Raw genomic sequence first — 13,059 nt, 5'->3', positions numbered from 1 at the left:
GACCTTTACCTTACAACAGGACAACAACCCTGAGCACACAGCAAAGACAATGCAGGAGTGGCTTTGGGACAAGTCTGAATGTCCTTGAGTGGCCCAGCCAGAGCCCGGACGTGAACCTGATCTAACATCTCTGGAGAGACCTGAAAATAGCTAGGCAGCGACACTCCCCATCTAACCTGACAGAGCTTGAGAGGATCTGCAGAAAAGAATGGGAGAAACTCCCCAAATACAGGTGTGCCAAGCTTGTAGCGTCATACCCAGGAAGAGTCGAGGCTGTAATCGCTGCCAAATATGCTTCAACAAAGTACTGAGTAAATGGTCTGAATATTTATGTAAATGTGATAATTCCCCACTTTTTTTTATATATATAAATGTGCAACAAAACACCCCAATAAATCTTGTTTTTGTTTTGTCATTATGGGGTATTGTGTGTAGATTGATGAGGGGGAAAAAAACATTTAATCCATTTTAGAATAACGTTAAAAAAAAAGAGATATGTTGAATAAACCTGTTTACACTGCGTACAAAACTCTGTCCTAATATCGAGTTCCAACCGTTTTTCCTCTCAGAACCGCCTTAATTTGCTGGGGCATGGACTACAAAGTGTCGAAAGTGTTCTACGAGGATGCTGGCCCACTCATTAATTTATTTATTTTTTTAAATCAGAGAGGCTCATGGTCTTGTTGAATAGCAGTAATGTACCGTCATTTGTAATCATTGCCAGGTGGCATCCTAAGTCAAAAAAGCTTACCAGCAGGCACTTGACGAGACTGGTACTCGGCAGGTGCTTTTTCAGAGCCTATGGTGAAATGCTGAAATGTAGCATTTATTTCAAGAATAAGTTTAGGTTTAATCAAGAGTTTGTAAGTATGGACCCATCGAGTTTTGAATCAATGTTTTTGTCATCCCGCAGCAGGGGCGTAACCTATAAAGGGGTAACTTTAGATTGGTTTCATACCAATTTCACATTCTCTTGTATCCTTTCCCCCCACTCACAAAAAAAAAGAGGCACAGAAATCGGACCACAATAACCTTCCCTGTGCCATTAAAGTCTGTCAAAGAATATGGTTGCAATAAGAGCACACGTCTACGAGGAGGCACACGAAAGGGTCACGCACACATACATGAGAGCAATCGGATCGCACGCCGTCACTCAAACCACAAAACGCGACAGCACACCATGATGACACAAGTGCCATCTTGTCAACATTCACATTTACATGTGACAGCAATATTTACCCAGGAAATAGAAGCAGAAATGTCATCACGAGTACTTGATTAAAGTCAGAAGACAACGCTGAGAAGCAGCTCGAGGGGCGATTTTTTTTTTTTTAAAGCATTCACTACACACAGACTACAAGAACAGTGTGTAAGATTTTGCAGGTAAGGCCAATGGTTCATTGATTGCAAAATCAACTCAACTAGATTGTATTGGTGGTAGAGATGGCAAATAGTGCAAATATGAAGCCATGAAGCCAACAACAAAGAAAAAAAAGCGTGGATGTATGGACACTCCTAACCTGCAAAATGATTCCTCCATATAATATCAGCGATAGTCATTGGTGGGCCACCAGCTGGGTGTGGTTTACCTTTGTCATGGTCAGTCCTTATCATATCCATTAAGGAATTCTCCAAAGAGTGCAAGCTAAATGCATCAAAGGGCCGATTCCGGTCCTGCAAGAGAAGAGAGGGGTCAGAGGTTAGTCATCTTATCTCAGCTGGTTATCAAAGTAGAACACAACACCACCACTACTCGACACCAACTTGCCTAAGACTAGCTTGAGATAATAGCTCGATGACTTGTGAGAGAATAAGGAAAGCCCGTCATCCACACAGACGCACAAAATATACAAACACATCCATTTGTTGAAAGTTGAGCAGTGACCCCTGATAAGGGGAGAGCAAGGGTTTCAACTGAATGAGGGTCTCGTACAACTCTCGTGCCCAAATCACAGACCATACTGCCTATAATCACACAGCAGAAACCACGGGAAACGTGCATGTGTTCGCAATTTGCATCGCTGTTCAAATTCTGGTTGGTTCCCTTTGCTTAAGGGCAGAGTCGAAGCCAGATGTTTTCATGTAGCGACACACCACCTTGGTATTGTTGGAGCGTCAAAGCAGGCCAAGACCAGCTGATCTTGTAATCGCAGCAAATATCACAGTCAAGATCATACATTAGCCAACAGAAACTGAGAGAGAGGGAGTATGACTTTAGCAGCTGGGACTGCACAGTGCACATTTCGCTTGGTCTGATCGGAAAAGGTGTGCGCGCACTGCACATACATTTATCATTTCATCTTTACAACTATATGTCACTTGGCAAGTAAAAAGCAAAGGATTTCAAGAGTAGGGACACACATTCCAATCAAGGAGAGATAGTGCCAAGTATGGCGTGATTTGAGAGTGTGCTCTTTCCTCAAACACTCAAGATGTTTCCATATGGTGTGTACGACCATCCTTGGGCTAGTGTCACATAATAGCCATTCCTCCAAAATCATCAAATTAACATTTCTGAACATATCACCTGTGGCATACTCTAGCCAGTTTATTAGGTACACCAACAGTGAGTCAGTGAGTCACATCATATAAAGCAGGCAGACAGGCATCAAGGCATTCAGTTACTTATCAAACGAATGTTAGAATTGGCAAAAAGTGTGACTTAAGTGACTTTGTGCGTGGTATGATCATCGGTGCCAAGTGCGCTGGTTCCAGTACCACAGAAATGTCCAGCCTCCTGGGCTTTTCACATACGACAGAGTCTAGGGTTTACAGAGAGTGGTGTGACAAACAAAAAACATACAGTCATCAGCAGTCTTGTGGGTAAAAACAGCTCATTGATGGGAGGTCGTGGGGGAACGGCAAGAATCGTGCACGCTAACGGGCGGGCCACAAACAGGCAAATAACAGCACACTACAACAGTGGTGTGCAGAACGGCATCTTGGAAAGCACAACTCATCAGTCCTTGTCACAGATGGGTTATTGCAGCTGACGACCACACTGGGTCCACTCATAGAAGCTAAAAAGAAGACGCGGCTGCAGTTGGCACCAGATCACAAATACTGGACAATCAAGGAGTGGAAAAACATTGCCTGGTCTAACGAATCCAAGTTCCTGTTGCGTCATGCTAATGGCAGTCAGGATTTGGCGTAAAAGCATATGTCCATGGCCTCATCCATGGCCTCATACCTAATAAACTGACAAATAAGAATATGGTAGGGAAGAACGCGCCAGAAATACATTGAAGCTTGTCACCAAACCTGCCTGACCTTCAGCCAAAGATTAAGCACTCCCTCTGTGTGTGCGTCAGTCCTTCTGGCCAGCTTGACCTGCTACGTCGCCACCCGCTGAACCCACCTTTTGAACACATTCAACTGCTGGGCTGCCTGGGACTCATTTCTAAATATAATACCAATTGGGCAGTGGAATCAAATCATATTCTACTCAATAGCCTACATTCATCTGATCTGAATCCTCAACGTTCACAGCGAGAGGGAGGAGGGTAGGGCATTAGGCAAATCGTTCTGCATGAAGTTCAGCCTATAAAGTTTAGGGCCATTTGATATATATTTGGGCCCAGACTACAGAGTTGATTCAGTGAGATTATTTTGGCCCACTTCCTGGTTCATTGAGGGAGAGACTGATCCAATATGTGTTGATACTTGTGACCTGAGAAGGAGACACATTATAGTAGATCGTATCATAAAATATATTTTTTATTGTAGGCGAGTAAGTCAGCGAGTAAGTGAATGAGTTTAAGAGGGCGTAGGCAAGTGACAGCGTGTGCCTGGTGAATTCGAGTTAGGCCTAGCCCTTGACAGATGTGTCCTGTGAGTCCACTGCCCTAGCCTCGGGGCCACATTGTTTGCCACCAGTGCTATTGTCGTGCATTCAAAAGCGTTATTCCCCCGTCTCTCTGGATCCACAGCACTGCAGCGGCAGATAAAAATCTGCCCACTTGGTACAAACGGTAAACATTTAAAATGCTGAGTTTTTCATTCACCTCCCCTCTTTTTCCATCACCATGCACTCTCCTGATCCTGAACAAAGAGAGTGAAGGGCATCATTCACAGTCAGTGGCTAAAATACCTGGGTTGTGTTCATTAGACACGAAATGGAAGGTAACAGGGAGGGACGACCTGAACTTGTCCTATAAGCAACGCTTGTTTTCGTTATCCATCGCAAAACCTTTTGCAAAGTTCTGCCCTAACGAATAGGACTCTGAGGAGATACCCATTATATACTGCATCTATCAGACCACTCCACCACTGCTTTGATTGTGGTAATACACCAGCATGTGGGATACAGACCATGTTAACATTGCTCCCTATTCTTAAAATTGTCTCCACATCTGGGGCCGGTTGCACCAGTTGGACGTAAAATAAATAAATAAGTGGTCTTAAATGCTAGTTTGGGCCTGGCTACGTCCTGTTGCACCAACCGAAACTAACACAAGTCGTAGCTAAGCCCGGCGTAAGTGACGGCTGCTAGGCAGTGCTCGTTTCTCATTACAATCCGTTTCCAAAAGTAAATAACGAGATAGCTAGCATATGTCACATTTTCAGAAATAAGGAAAACCATAGAGCTGTATAGCAAACGTCGAGAGATTCTGACAGTTAAGTCCAATAGCACTGCAACAAACAGAAGACAAAAAATACAATCTGGAAGCTTTAACGACATTGAACCAAATTATAAACGCAACAATTTCAGTTCATCTAAAGGAAATCAAAATCGATTGAAATAAATTAAATTAGTCCGTAATATATAGATTTCACATGACTGGAATACAGATATGCATCAGATACCTTAAAAAAAAGGTAGGGCCATGGATCAGAAAACCAGTCACTATCTGGTGACCACCATTTGCCTCATGCATCGTGACTCCTTCGAATAGAGTTGATCAGGCTTTTGATTGTGGCCTGTGGATTGTTGTCCTGCTTCTCTTCAACAGCTGTGCGAAGTTGCTGGATATTGGCAGGAACTGGAACACTCTGTCGTACACGTCGATCCAGAGCATCCCAAACATAATCAATGGGCGACATGTCTGGTGAGTGTGCAGGCCACGGAGGAACTAGGTCATTTTCAGCGTCCAGGAATTGTGTACAGATCCTTGTGACATGGGGCTGTGCATTATCACGCTGAAACATGAGGTGATGGTGGCGGATGAATGGCACAGCAATGGGCCATCTCGTCACGGTATCTGCACACAAATTGACATCGATAAAAATGCAATAGTGCTCCTTGTCCGTAGCTTATGCCTGCCTATACCATAACCCCAACGCCACCATGGGGAACTTCGTTCACGTCAGCGAACCGCTCGCCCACACGACACCCTACACACTGTTTGCCATCTGCCCGGGATTCATCTGTGAAGAGCACACTTCTTCATCGTGCCAGTGGCCATCGAAGGTGAGCATTTGTCCACTGAAGTCGGTTACAACGCAGAACTGCAGTCAAGACCCTGATGAGGACGACGAGCACGCAGAGGAGCTTCTCTGAGACGTTTCTGTCAGTTTGTTCAGGTATTCTTCTGTTGTGCAAACCCAGTTTTATCAGCTGTCTTGGTGGCTGGTCTCACACCATCCCGCAGGTGAAGAAGCTGGATGTGGAGGTCCTGGGCTGGAGTGATTACACGTGGTGTGCGGTTGCGAGGCCAGTTACCAAATTCTCTAAAATGATGTTGGAGGTGGCTTATGGTACAGGAATGAACATTCAATCTCTGGCAACAGTTCTGGTGGACATTCCTTAAGTCAGCATGCCAATTGCACGCTCCCTCAAAACTTGAGACATCTGTGGCATTGTGTTGTGTGACAAAACTGCACATTTTAGATTGGCCTTTATTTGTCCCCAGCACAAGGTGCACCTGTGTAATGATCATGCCGTTTAATCAGCTTCGAGATATACCACACCTGTCAGGTGGATGGATTATCTTGGCAAAGGAGAAATGCTCACTAACAGGAATGTAATCAAATTTCTGCACAAATTTGAGAGAAAGGTTTTTTGTGCATATGGAAAATGTCTGGGATCTTTAATTTCAGCTTATTTTTTTACCTTTATTTAACCAGGTAGGCAAGTTGAGAACAAGTTCTCATTTACAATTGCGACCTGGCCAAGATAAAGCAAAGCAGTTCGACAGATACAACAACACAGAGTTACACATGGAGTAAAACAAACATACAGTCAATAATAAAGTATAAACAAGTCTATATACAATGTGAGCAAATGAGGTGAGAAGGGAGGTAAAGGCAAAAAAAGGAAGGCCTTGGTGGCAAGGTAAATACAATATAGCAAGTAAAACACTGGAATGGTAGTTTTGCAATGGAAGAATGTGCAAAGTAGAAATAAAAATAATGGGGTGCAAAGGAGCAAAATAAATAAATAAATTAAATACAGATGGGAAAGAGGTAGTTGATAGGGCTAAATTATATGTGGGCTATGTACAGGTGCAGTAATCTGTGAGCTGCTCTGACAGTTGGTGCTTAAAGCTAGTGAGGGAGATAAGTGTTTCCAGTTTCAGAGATTTTTGTAGTTCGTTCCAGTCATTGGCAGCAGAGAACTGGAAAGAGAGGCGGCCAAAGAAAGAATTGGTTTTGGGGGTGACTAGAGAGATATACCTGCTGGAGCGTGTGCTACAGGTGGGAGATGCTATGGTGACCAGCGAGCTGAGATAAGGGGGGACTTTACCTAGCAGGGTCTTGTAGATGACATGGAGCCAGTGGGTTTGGCGACGAGTATGAAGCGAGGGCCAGCCAACGAGAGCGTACAGGTCGCAATGGTGGGTAGTGTATGGGGCTTTGGTGACAAAACGGATTGCACTGTGATAGACTGCATCCAGTTTGTTGAGTAGGGTATTGGAGGCTATTTTGTAAATTACATCGCCAAAGTCGAGGATTGGTAGGATGGTCAGTTTTACAAGGGTATGTTTGGCAGCATGAGTGAAGGATGCTTTGTTGCGAAATAGGAAGCCAATTCTAGATTTAACTTTGGATTGGAGATGTTTGATATGGGTCTGGAAGGAGAGTTTACAGTCTAACCAGACACCTAAGTATTTGTAGTTGTCCACGTATTCTAAGTCAGAGCCGTCCAGAGTAGTGATGTTGGACAGGCGGGTAGGTGCAGGTAGTGATCGGTTGAAGAGCATGCATTTAGTTTTACTTGTATTTAAGAGCAGTTGGAGGCCACGGAAGGAGAGTTGTATGGCATTGAAGCTTGCCTGGAGGGTTGTTAACACAGTGTCCAAAGAAGGGCCGGAAGTATACAGAATGGTGTCGTCTGCGTAGAGGTGGATCAGAGACTCACCAGCAGCAAGAGCGACCTCATTGATGTATACAGAGAAGAGAGTCGGTCCAAGAATTGAACCCTGTGGCACCCCCATAGAGACTGCCAGAGGTCCGGACAACAGACCCTCAGATTTGACACACTGAACTCTATCAGAGAAGTAGTTGGTGAACCAGGCGAGGCAATCATTTGAGAAACCAAGGCTGTTGAGTCTGCCGATGAGGATGTGGTGATTGACAGAGTCGAAAGCCTTGGCCAGATCAATGAATACGGCTGCACAGTAATGTTTCTTATCGATGGCGGTTAAGATATCGTTTAGGACCTTGAGCGTGGCTGAGGTGCACCCATGACCAGCTCTGAAACCAGATTGCATAGCAGAGAAGGTATGGTGAGATTCAAAATGGTCGGTAATCTGTTTGTTGACTTGGCTTTCGAAGACCTTAGAAAGGCATGGTAGGATAGATATAGGTCTGTAGCAGTTTGGGTCAAGAGTGTCCCCCCCTTTGAAGAGGGGGATGACCGCAGCTGCTTTCCAATCTTTGGGAATCTCAGACGACACGAAAGAGAGGTTGAACAGGCTAGTAATAGGGGTGGCAACAATTTCGGCAGATAATTTTAGAAAGAAAGGGTCCAGATTGTCTAGCCCGGCTGATTTGTAGGGGTCCAGATTTTGCAGCTCTTTCAGAACATCAGCTGAATGGATTTGGGAGAAGGAGAAATGGGGAAGGCTTGGGCGAGTTGCTGTTGGGGGTGCAGTGCTGTTGACAGGGGTAGGAGTAGCCAGGTGGAAAGCATGGCCAGCAGTAGAAAAATGCTTATTGAAATTTTCAATTATGGTGGATTTATCAGTGGTGACAGTGTTTCCTATCTTCAGTGCAGTGGGCAGCTGGGAGGAGGTGTTCTTATTCTCCATGGACTTTACAGTGTCCCAGAACTTTTTTGAGTTAGTGTTGCAAGAAGCAAATTTCTGCTTGAAAAAGCTAGCCTTGGCTTTTCTAACTGCCTGTGTATAATGGTTTCTAGCTTCCCTGAACAGCTGCATATCACGGGGGCTGTTCGATGCTAATGCAGAACGCCATAGGACGTTTTTGTGTTGATTAAGGGCAGTCAGGTCTGGGGAGAACCAAGGGCTATATCTGTTCCTGGTTCTAAATTTCTTGAATGGGGCATGTTTATTTAAGATGGTTAGGAAGGCATTTTTAAAAAATATCCAGGCATCCTCTACTGACGGGATGAGGTCAATATCCTTCCAGGATACCCCGGCCAGGTCGATTAGAAAGGCCTGCTCGCTGAAGTGTTTCAGGGAGCGTTTTACAGTGATGAGAGGAGGTCGTTTGACCGCTGACCCATTACGGATGCAGGCAATGAGGCAGTGATCGCTGAGATCTTGGTTGAAGACAGCAGAGGTGTATTTAGAGGGGAAGTTGGTTAGGATGATATCTATGAGGGTGCCCGTGTTTAAGGCTTTGGGGAGGTACCTGGTAGGTTCATTGATAATTTGTGTGAGATTGAGGGCATCAAGTTTAGATTGTAGGATGGCTGGGGTGTTAAGCATGTTCCAGTTTAGGTCGCCTAGCAGCACGAGCTCTGAAGATAGATGGGGGGCAATCAGTTCACATATGGTGTCCAGAGCACAGCTGGGGGCAGAGGGTGGTCTATAGCAGGCGGCAACGGTGAGAGACTTGTTTTTAGAAAGGTGGATTTTTAAAAGTAGAAGTTCAAATTGTTTGGGTACAGACCTGGATAGTAGGACAGAACTCTGCAGGCTATCTTTGCAGTAAATTGCAACACCGCCCCCTTTGGCAGTTCTATCTTGTCTGAAAATGTTGTAGTTTGGAATTAAAATGTCTGAGTTTTTGGTGGTCTTCCTAAGCCAGGATTCAGACACAGCTAGAACATCAGGGTTGGCAGAGTGTGCTAAAGCAGTGAATAGAACAAACTTAGGGAGGAGGCTTCTAATGTTAACATGCATGAAACCAAGGCTATTACGGTTACAGAAGTCGTCAAAAGAGAGCGCCTGGGGAATAGGAGTGGAGCTAGGCACTGCAGGGCCTGGATTCACCTCTACATCGCCAGAGGAACATAGGAGGAGTAGGATAAGGGTGCGACTAAAAGCAATAAGAATTGGTCGTCTAGAACGTCTGGAACAGAGAGTAAAAGGAGGTTTCTGGGGGCGATAAAATAGCATCAAGGTATAATGTACAGACAAAGGTAAGGTAGGATGTGAATACAGTGGAGGTAAACCTAGGTATTGAGTGATGAAGAGAGAGATATTGTCTCTAGAAACATCATTGAAACCAGGAGATGTCATTGCATGTGTGGGTGGTGGAACTAATAGGTTGGATAAGGTATAGTGAGCAGGACTAGAGGCTCTACAGTGAAATAAGCCAATAAACACTAACCAGAACAGCAATGGACAAGACATATTGACATTAAGGAGAGGCATGCTTAGTCGAGTGATCAAAAGGGTCCAGTGAGTGGAGAGGTTGGTTTAGGGTCACGGCGATTTAGACAGCTAGCCAAGCCAACCGGTAGCAAGCTAGCATAGGATGGAGTCTGTTGTTAGCCACCTCTTGCGTTCGGTCAGTAGATTAGTGGGGTTCCGTGTGGTAGAGGGGATTAATCCAAATCACACAACAACAAAAATAAGAACAATAGATATAGTTATAGAGGCCCGAGAAGAAAACATAATAATTCAAATAAATAAATTGTCCGATTGTCTATTCAGATAGCAGCCGGAAAGACAGCTAACGGTTAGCGGGCCGCAGATGGGCGTTCCGGTAACGTCGCGACAGAGGAGCCAGCCGGATCTCCTTCAGGTAGATAACGTCGGCAGTCCGGTTGTGAAGGCCCGGTGGGGCTCCGCGTAGGCAGTGAAACGGGTCCGGATAGGTGACTGCAGCCCAGGAGTGAATGATGGGACTCAGGCGTGATTGACGGAGCTGGCTAGCACCGGAACAATCGATGTTTGCTCCGGAATCGACGAAAGCCGACTGTCACACGGATAGCAGCTAGCTAGCTGTGAGATCCGGGTATGAATGTCCAGAGAGCAGTTGAAATCCAGGGACATGGAGAGAAAAATTGGTCCGGTATGTTCCGTTCCGAGCCGCGCTGCGCCGTACAAAACTGGCGATAGATTTTCGATAGATTTTCGAACTAAAGGACAGCCGATGACCACAAACCGTGGTTAGCTTCTGATTAGCTTCTGGGCTAGCTCCTGGCTAGCTTCTGGCTAGTTTCTGGCCAGCCTCCTGGAGTTTCTGGCTAGCTTCCTGAAGGATTGCAGATCTGAGGTAAATAATACTTTTTTATAAATATAAATTGGTGAGGCTGGTTGCAGGAGAGTGTTTAGAAGATGAGTTGATAGAAAATAAAAATAAAATGTATGTGAAAAAAGTTGTAAATATATATATATACAGGACACGACAAGACGAGGACAAAAGACGTCTGAACTGCTATGCGATCTTGGAAGGAACGAAACATGGGACCTACACTTTACATGTTGCGGTTATATTTTTGTTCAGTACAATAAAGTAAATGATGAGAATGGGGAGTTTGGCTGCAGATCAGTGGATTACGTGCGAAAGAAAGGAAAAGAGCTCATGACGAGCATGAAAAGATGTGGTGCCCTGAAAAACCCACCTAGGAGGTCCTGCTTCTAAAATATTGCCTTACAGCAACATAGCTTATACAGTGGGGCAAAAAAGTATTTAGTCAGCCACCAATTGTGCAAGTTCTCCAACTTAAAAAGATGAGAGGCCTGTAATTTTCATCATAGGTACACTTCAACTATGACAGACAAAATGAGAAAAATCCAGAAAAGCACATTGTAGGATTTTTAATGAATTTATTTGCAAATTATGGTGGAAAATAAGTATTTGGTCACCTACAAACAAGCAAGATTTCTGGCTCTCACAGACCTGTAACTTATTCTTTAAGAGGCTCCTCTGTCCTCCACTCGTTACCTGTATTAATGGCACCTGTTTGAACTTGTTATCAGTATAAAAGACACCTGTCCACAACCTCAAACAGTCACACTGTCAAAGGACACCAGAAACAAAATTGTAGACCTGCACCAGGCTGGGAAGACTGAATCTGCAATGGGTAAGCAGCTTGGTTTGAAGAAATCAACTGTGGGAGCAATTATTAGGAAATGGAAAACCACTGATAATCTCCCTCGATCTGGGGCTCCACGCAAGATCTCACCCTATGGGGTCAAAATGATCACAAGAACGGTGAGCAAAAATCCCAGAACCACACTAGGGGGGACCTAGTGAATGACCTGCAGAGAGCTGGGACCAAAGTAACAAAGCCTACCATCAGTAACACACTATGCCACCAGGGACTCAAATCCTGCAGTGCCAGACGTGTCCCCCTGCTTAAGCCAGTACATGTCCAGGCCCGTCTGAAGTTTGCTAGAGAGCATTTGGATGATCCAGAAGAAGATTGGGAGAATGTCACATGGTCAGATGAAACCAAAATATAACTTTTTGGTAAAAACTCAACTCGTCGTGTTTGGAGGACAAAGGATGCTGAGTTGCATCCAAAGAACACCATACCTAATGTGAAGCATGGGGGTGGAAACATCATGCTTTGGGGCTGTTTTTCTGCAAAGGGACCTGGACGACTGATCCGTGTAAAGGAAAGACTGAATGGGGCCATGTTTCGTGAGATTTTGAGTGAAAACCTCCTTCCATCAGCAAGGGCATTGAAGATGAAACGTGGCTGGGTCTTTCAGCATGACAATGATCCCAAACACACTGCCCGGGCAACGGAGTGGCGGCTTCGTAAGAAGCATTTCAAGGTCCTGGAGTGACCTAGCCAGTCTCCAGATCTCAACCCCATAGAAAATCTTTGGAGGGAGTTGAAAGTCCGTGTTGCCCAGCAACAGCCCCAAAACATCACTGCTCTAGAGGTGATCTGCATGGAGGAATGGGCCAAAATACCAGCAACAGTGTGTGAAAACTTACAGAAAACGTTTGACCTCTGTCATTGCCAACAAAGGGTATATAACAAAGTATTGAGAAACTTTTGTTATTGACCAAATACTTATTTTCCACCATAATTTGCAAATAAATTCATTAATCCTACAATGTGATTTTCTGGATTTTTTTTCTCTCATTTTGTCTGTCATAGTTGAAGTGTACCTATGATGAAAATTACAGGCCTCTCTCATCTTTTTAAGTGGGAGAACTTGCACAATTGGTGGCTGACTAAATACTTTTTTGCCCCACTGTATATTTGGCACAGATTCCCCTGCCTTTCATGGGAATGGATGGTGTGGACAGCACGGCATCACCCTGCGCATTCACCCAGCAGAATGACAAAGATGATAAAAAAGCTCAAGAACCACATCCACTAACAGCAGCCTAGTAGTGGCGTTTAATAGCAACAGTACAAACTAAAACCATTCATTTATCATTATCTAACTGCCAAGTGTAGGCTATATGTGCGGGATATTTCAAGGCGCCAATGTTGTCTTTGCCCTTGTTAGGTCCTTCTATTTCTTGTGACCACGGTCTGCATGCAACAAGCTGCCCACTCTCCTATTAAGGCTACTTGTTATAATTTCAATGTTTGTTATGTCTTTTAGACACGGACTCGAGCTGCCTGGACACATCGTTTACAGCCACAACGCAGAGCCAGAGCAGGGTGCATCGGGACAAGACCAGCGAAATGAGATGCAGTTGGCGTTCATAGAGAAGGCAATAGAGAGAGACGGAGACTGAGAAACTGAGAGGAAAAATTTAAAATGTGGAGCTTGAGAAAAATAAATTACA

At 44.6% G+C, this 13,059-nt stretch overlaps 1 protein-coding gene across 6 annotated transcripts in view; it reads right to left on the bottom strand.

Annotated features, from left to right (window-relative positions):
* The window catches only part of cpeb3 (cytoplasmic polyadenylation element binding protein 3), a 65,162-nt gene that overhangs the window by 36,716 nt on the left and 15,387 nt on the right, over positions 1-13,059 (bottom strand). For 4 of the 6 annotated variants that reach the window (XM_036959923.1, XM_036959924.1, XM_036959925.1 and 1 more), the window contains exon 3: positions 1,521-1,674. In XM_036959923.1, coding sequence (XP_036815818.1) covers positions 1,521-1,674 — 154 coding nt within the window. The remainder of the gene's footprint in view (positions 1-1,520; positions 1,675-13,059) is intronic. The other 2 variants (XM_021580234.2, XM_021580236.2) reach the window with 1 other exon arrangement.

This window comes from Oncorhynchus mykiss, chromosome 23 (assembly GCF_013265735.2).
Source record: "Oncorhynchus mykiss isolate Arlee chromosome 23, USDA_OmykA_1.1, whole genome shotgun sequence".
Lineage (NCBI taxonomy): Eukaryota > Metazoa > Chordata > Actinopteri > Salmoniformes > Salmonidae > Oncorhynchus > Oncorhynchus mykiss.
The sequence above is the reverse complement of the archived record's forward strand: the minus strand, read 5'-3'. Positions and strand labels throughout refer to the sequence as shown.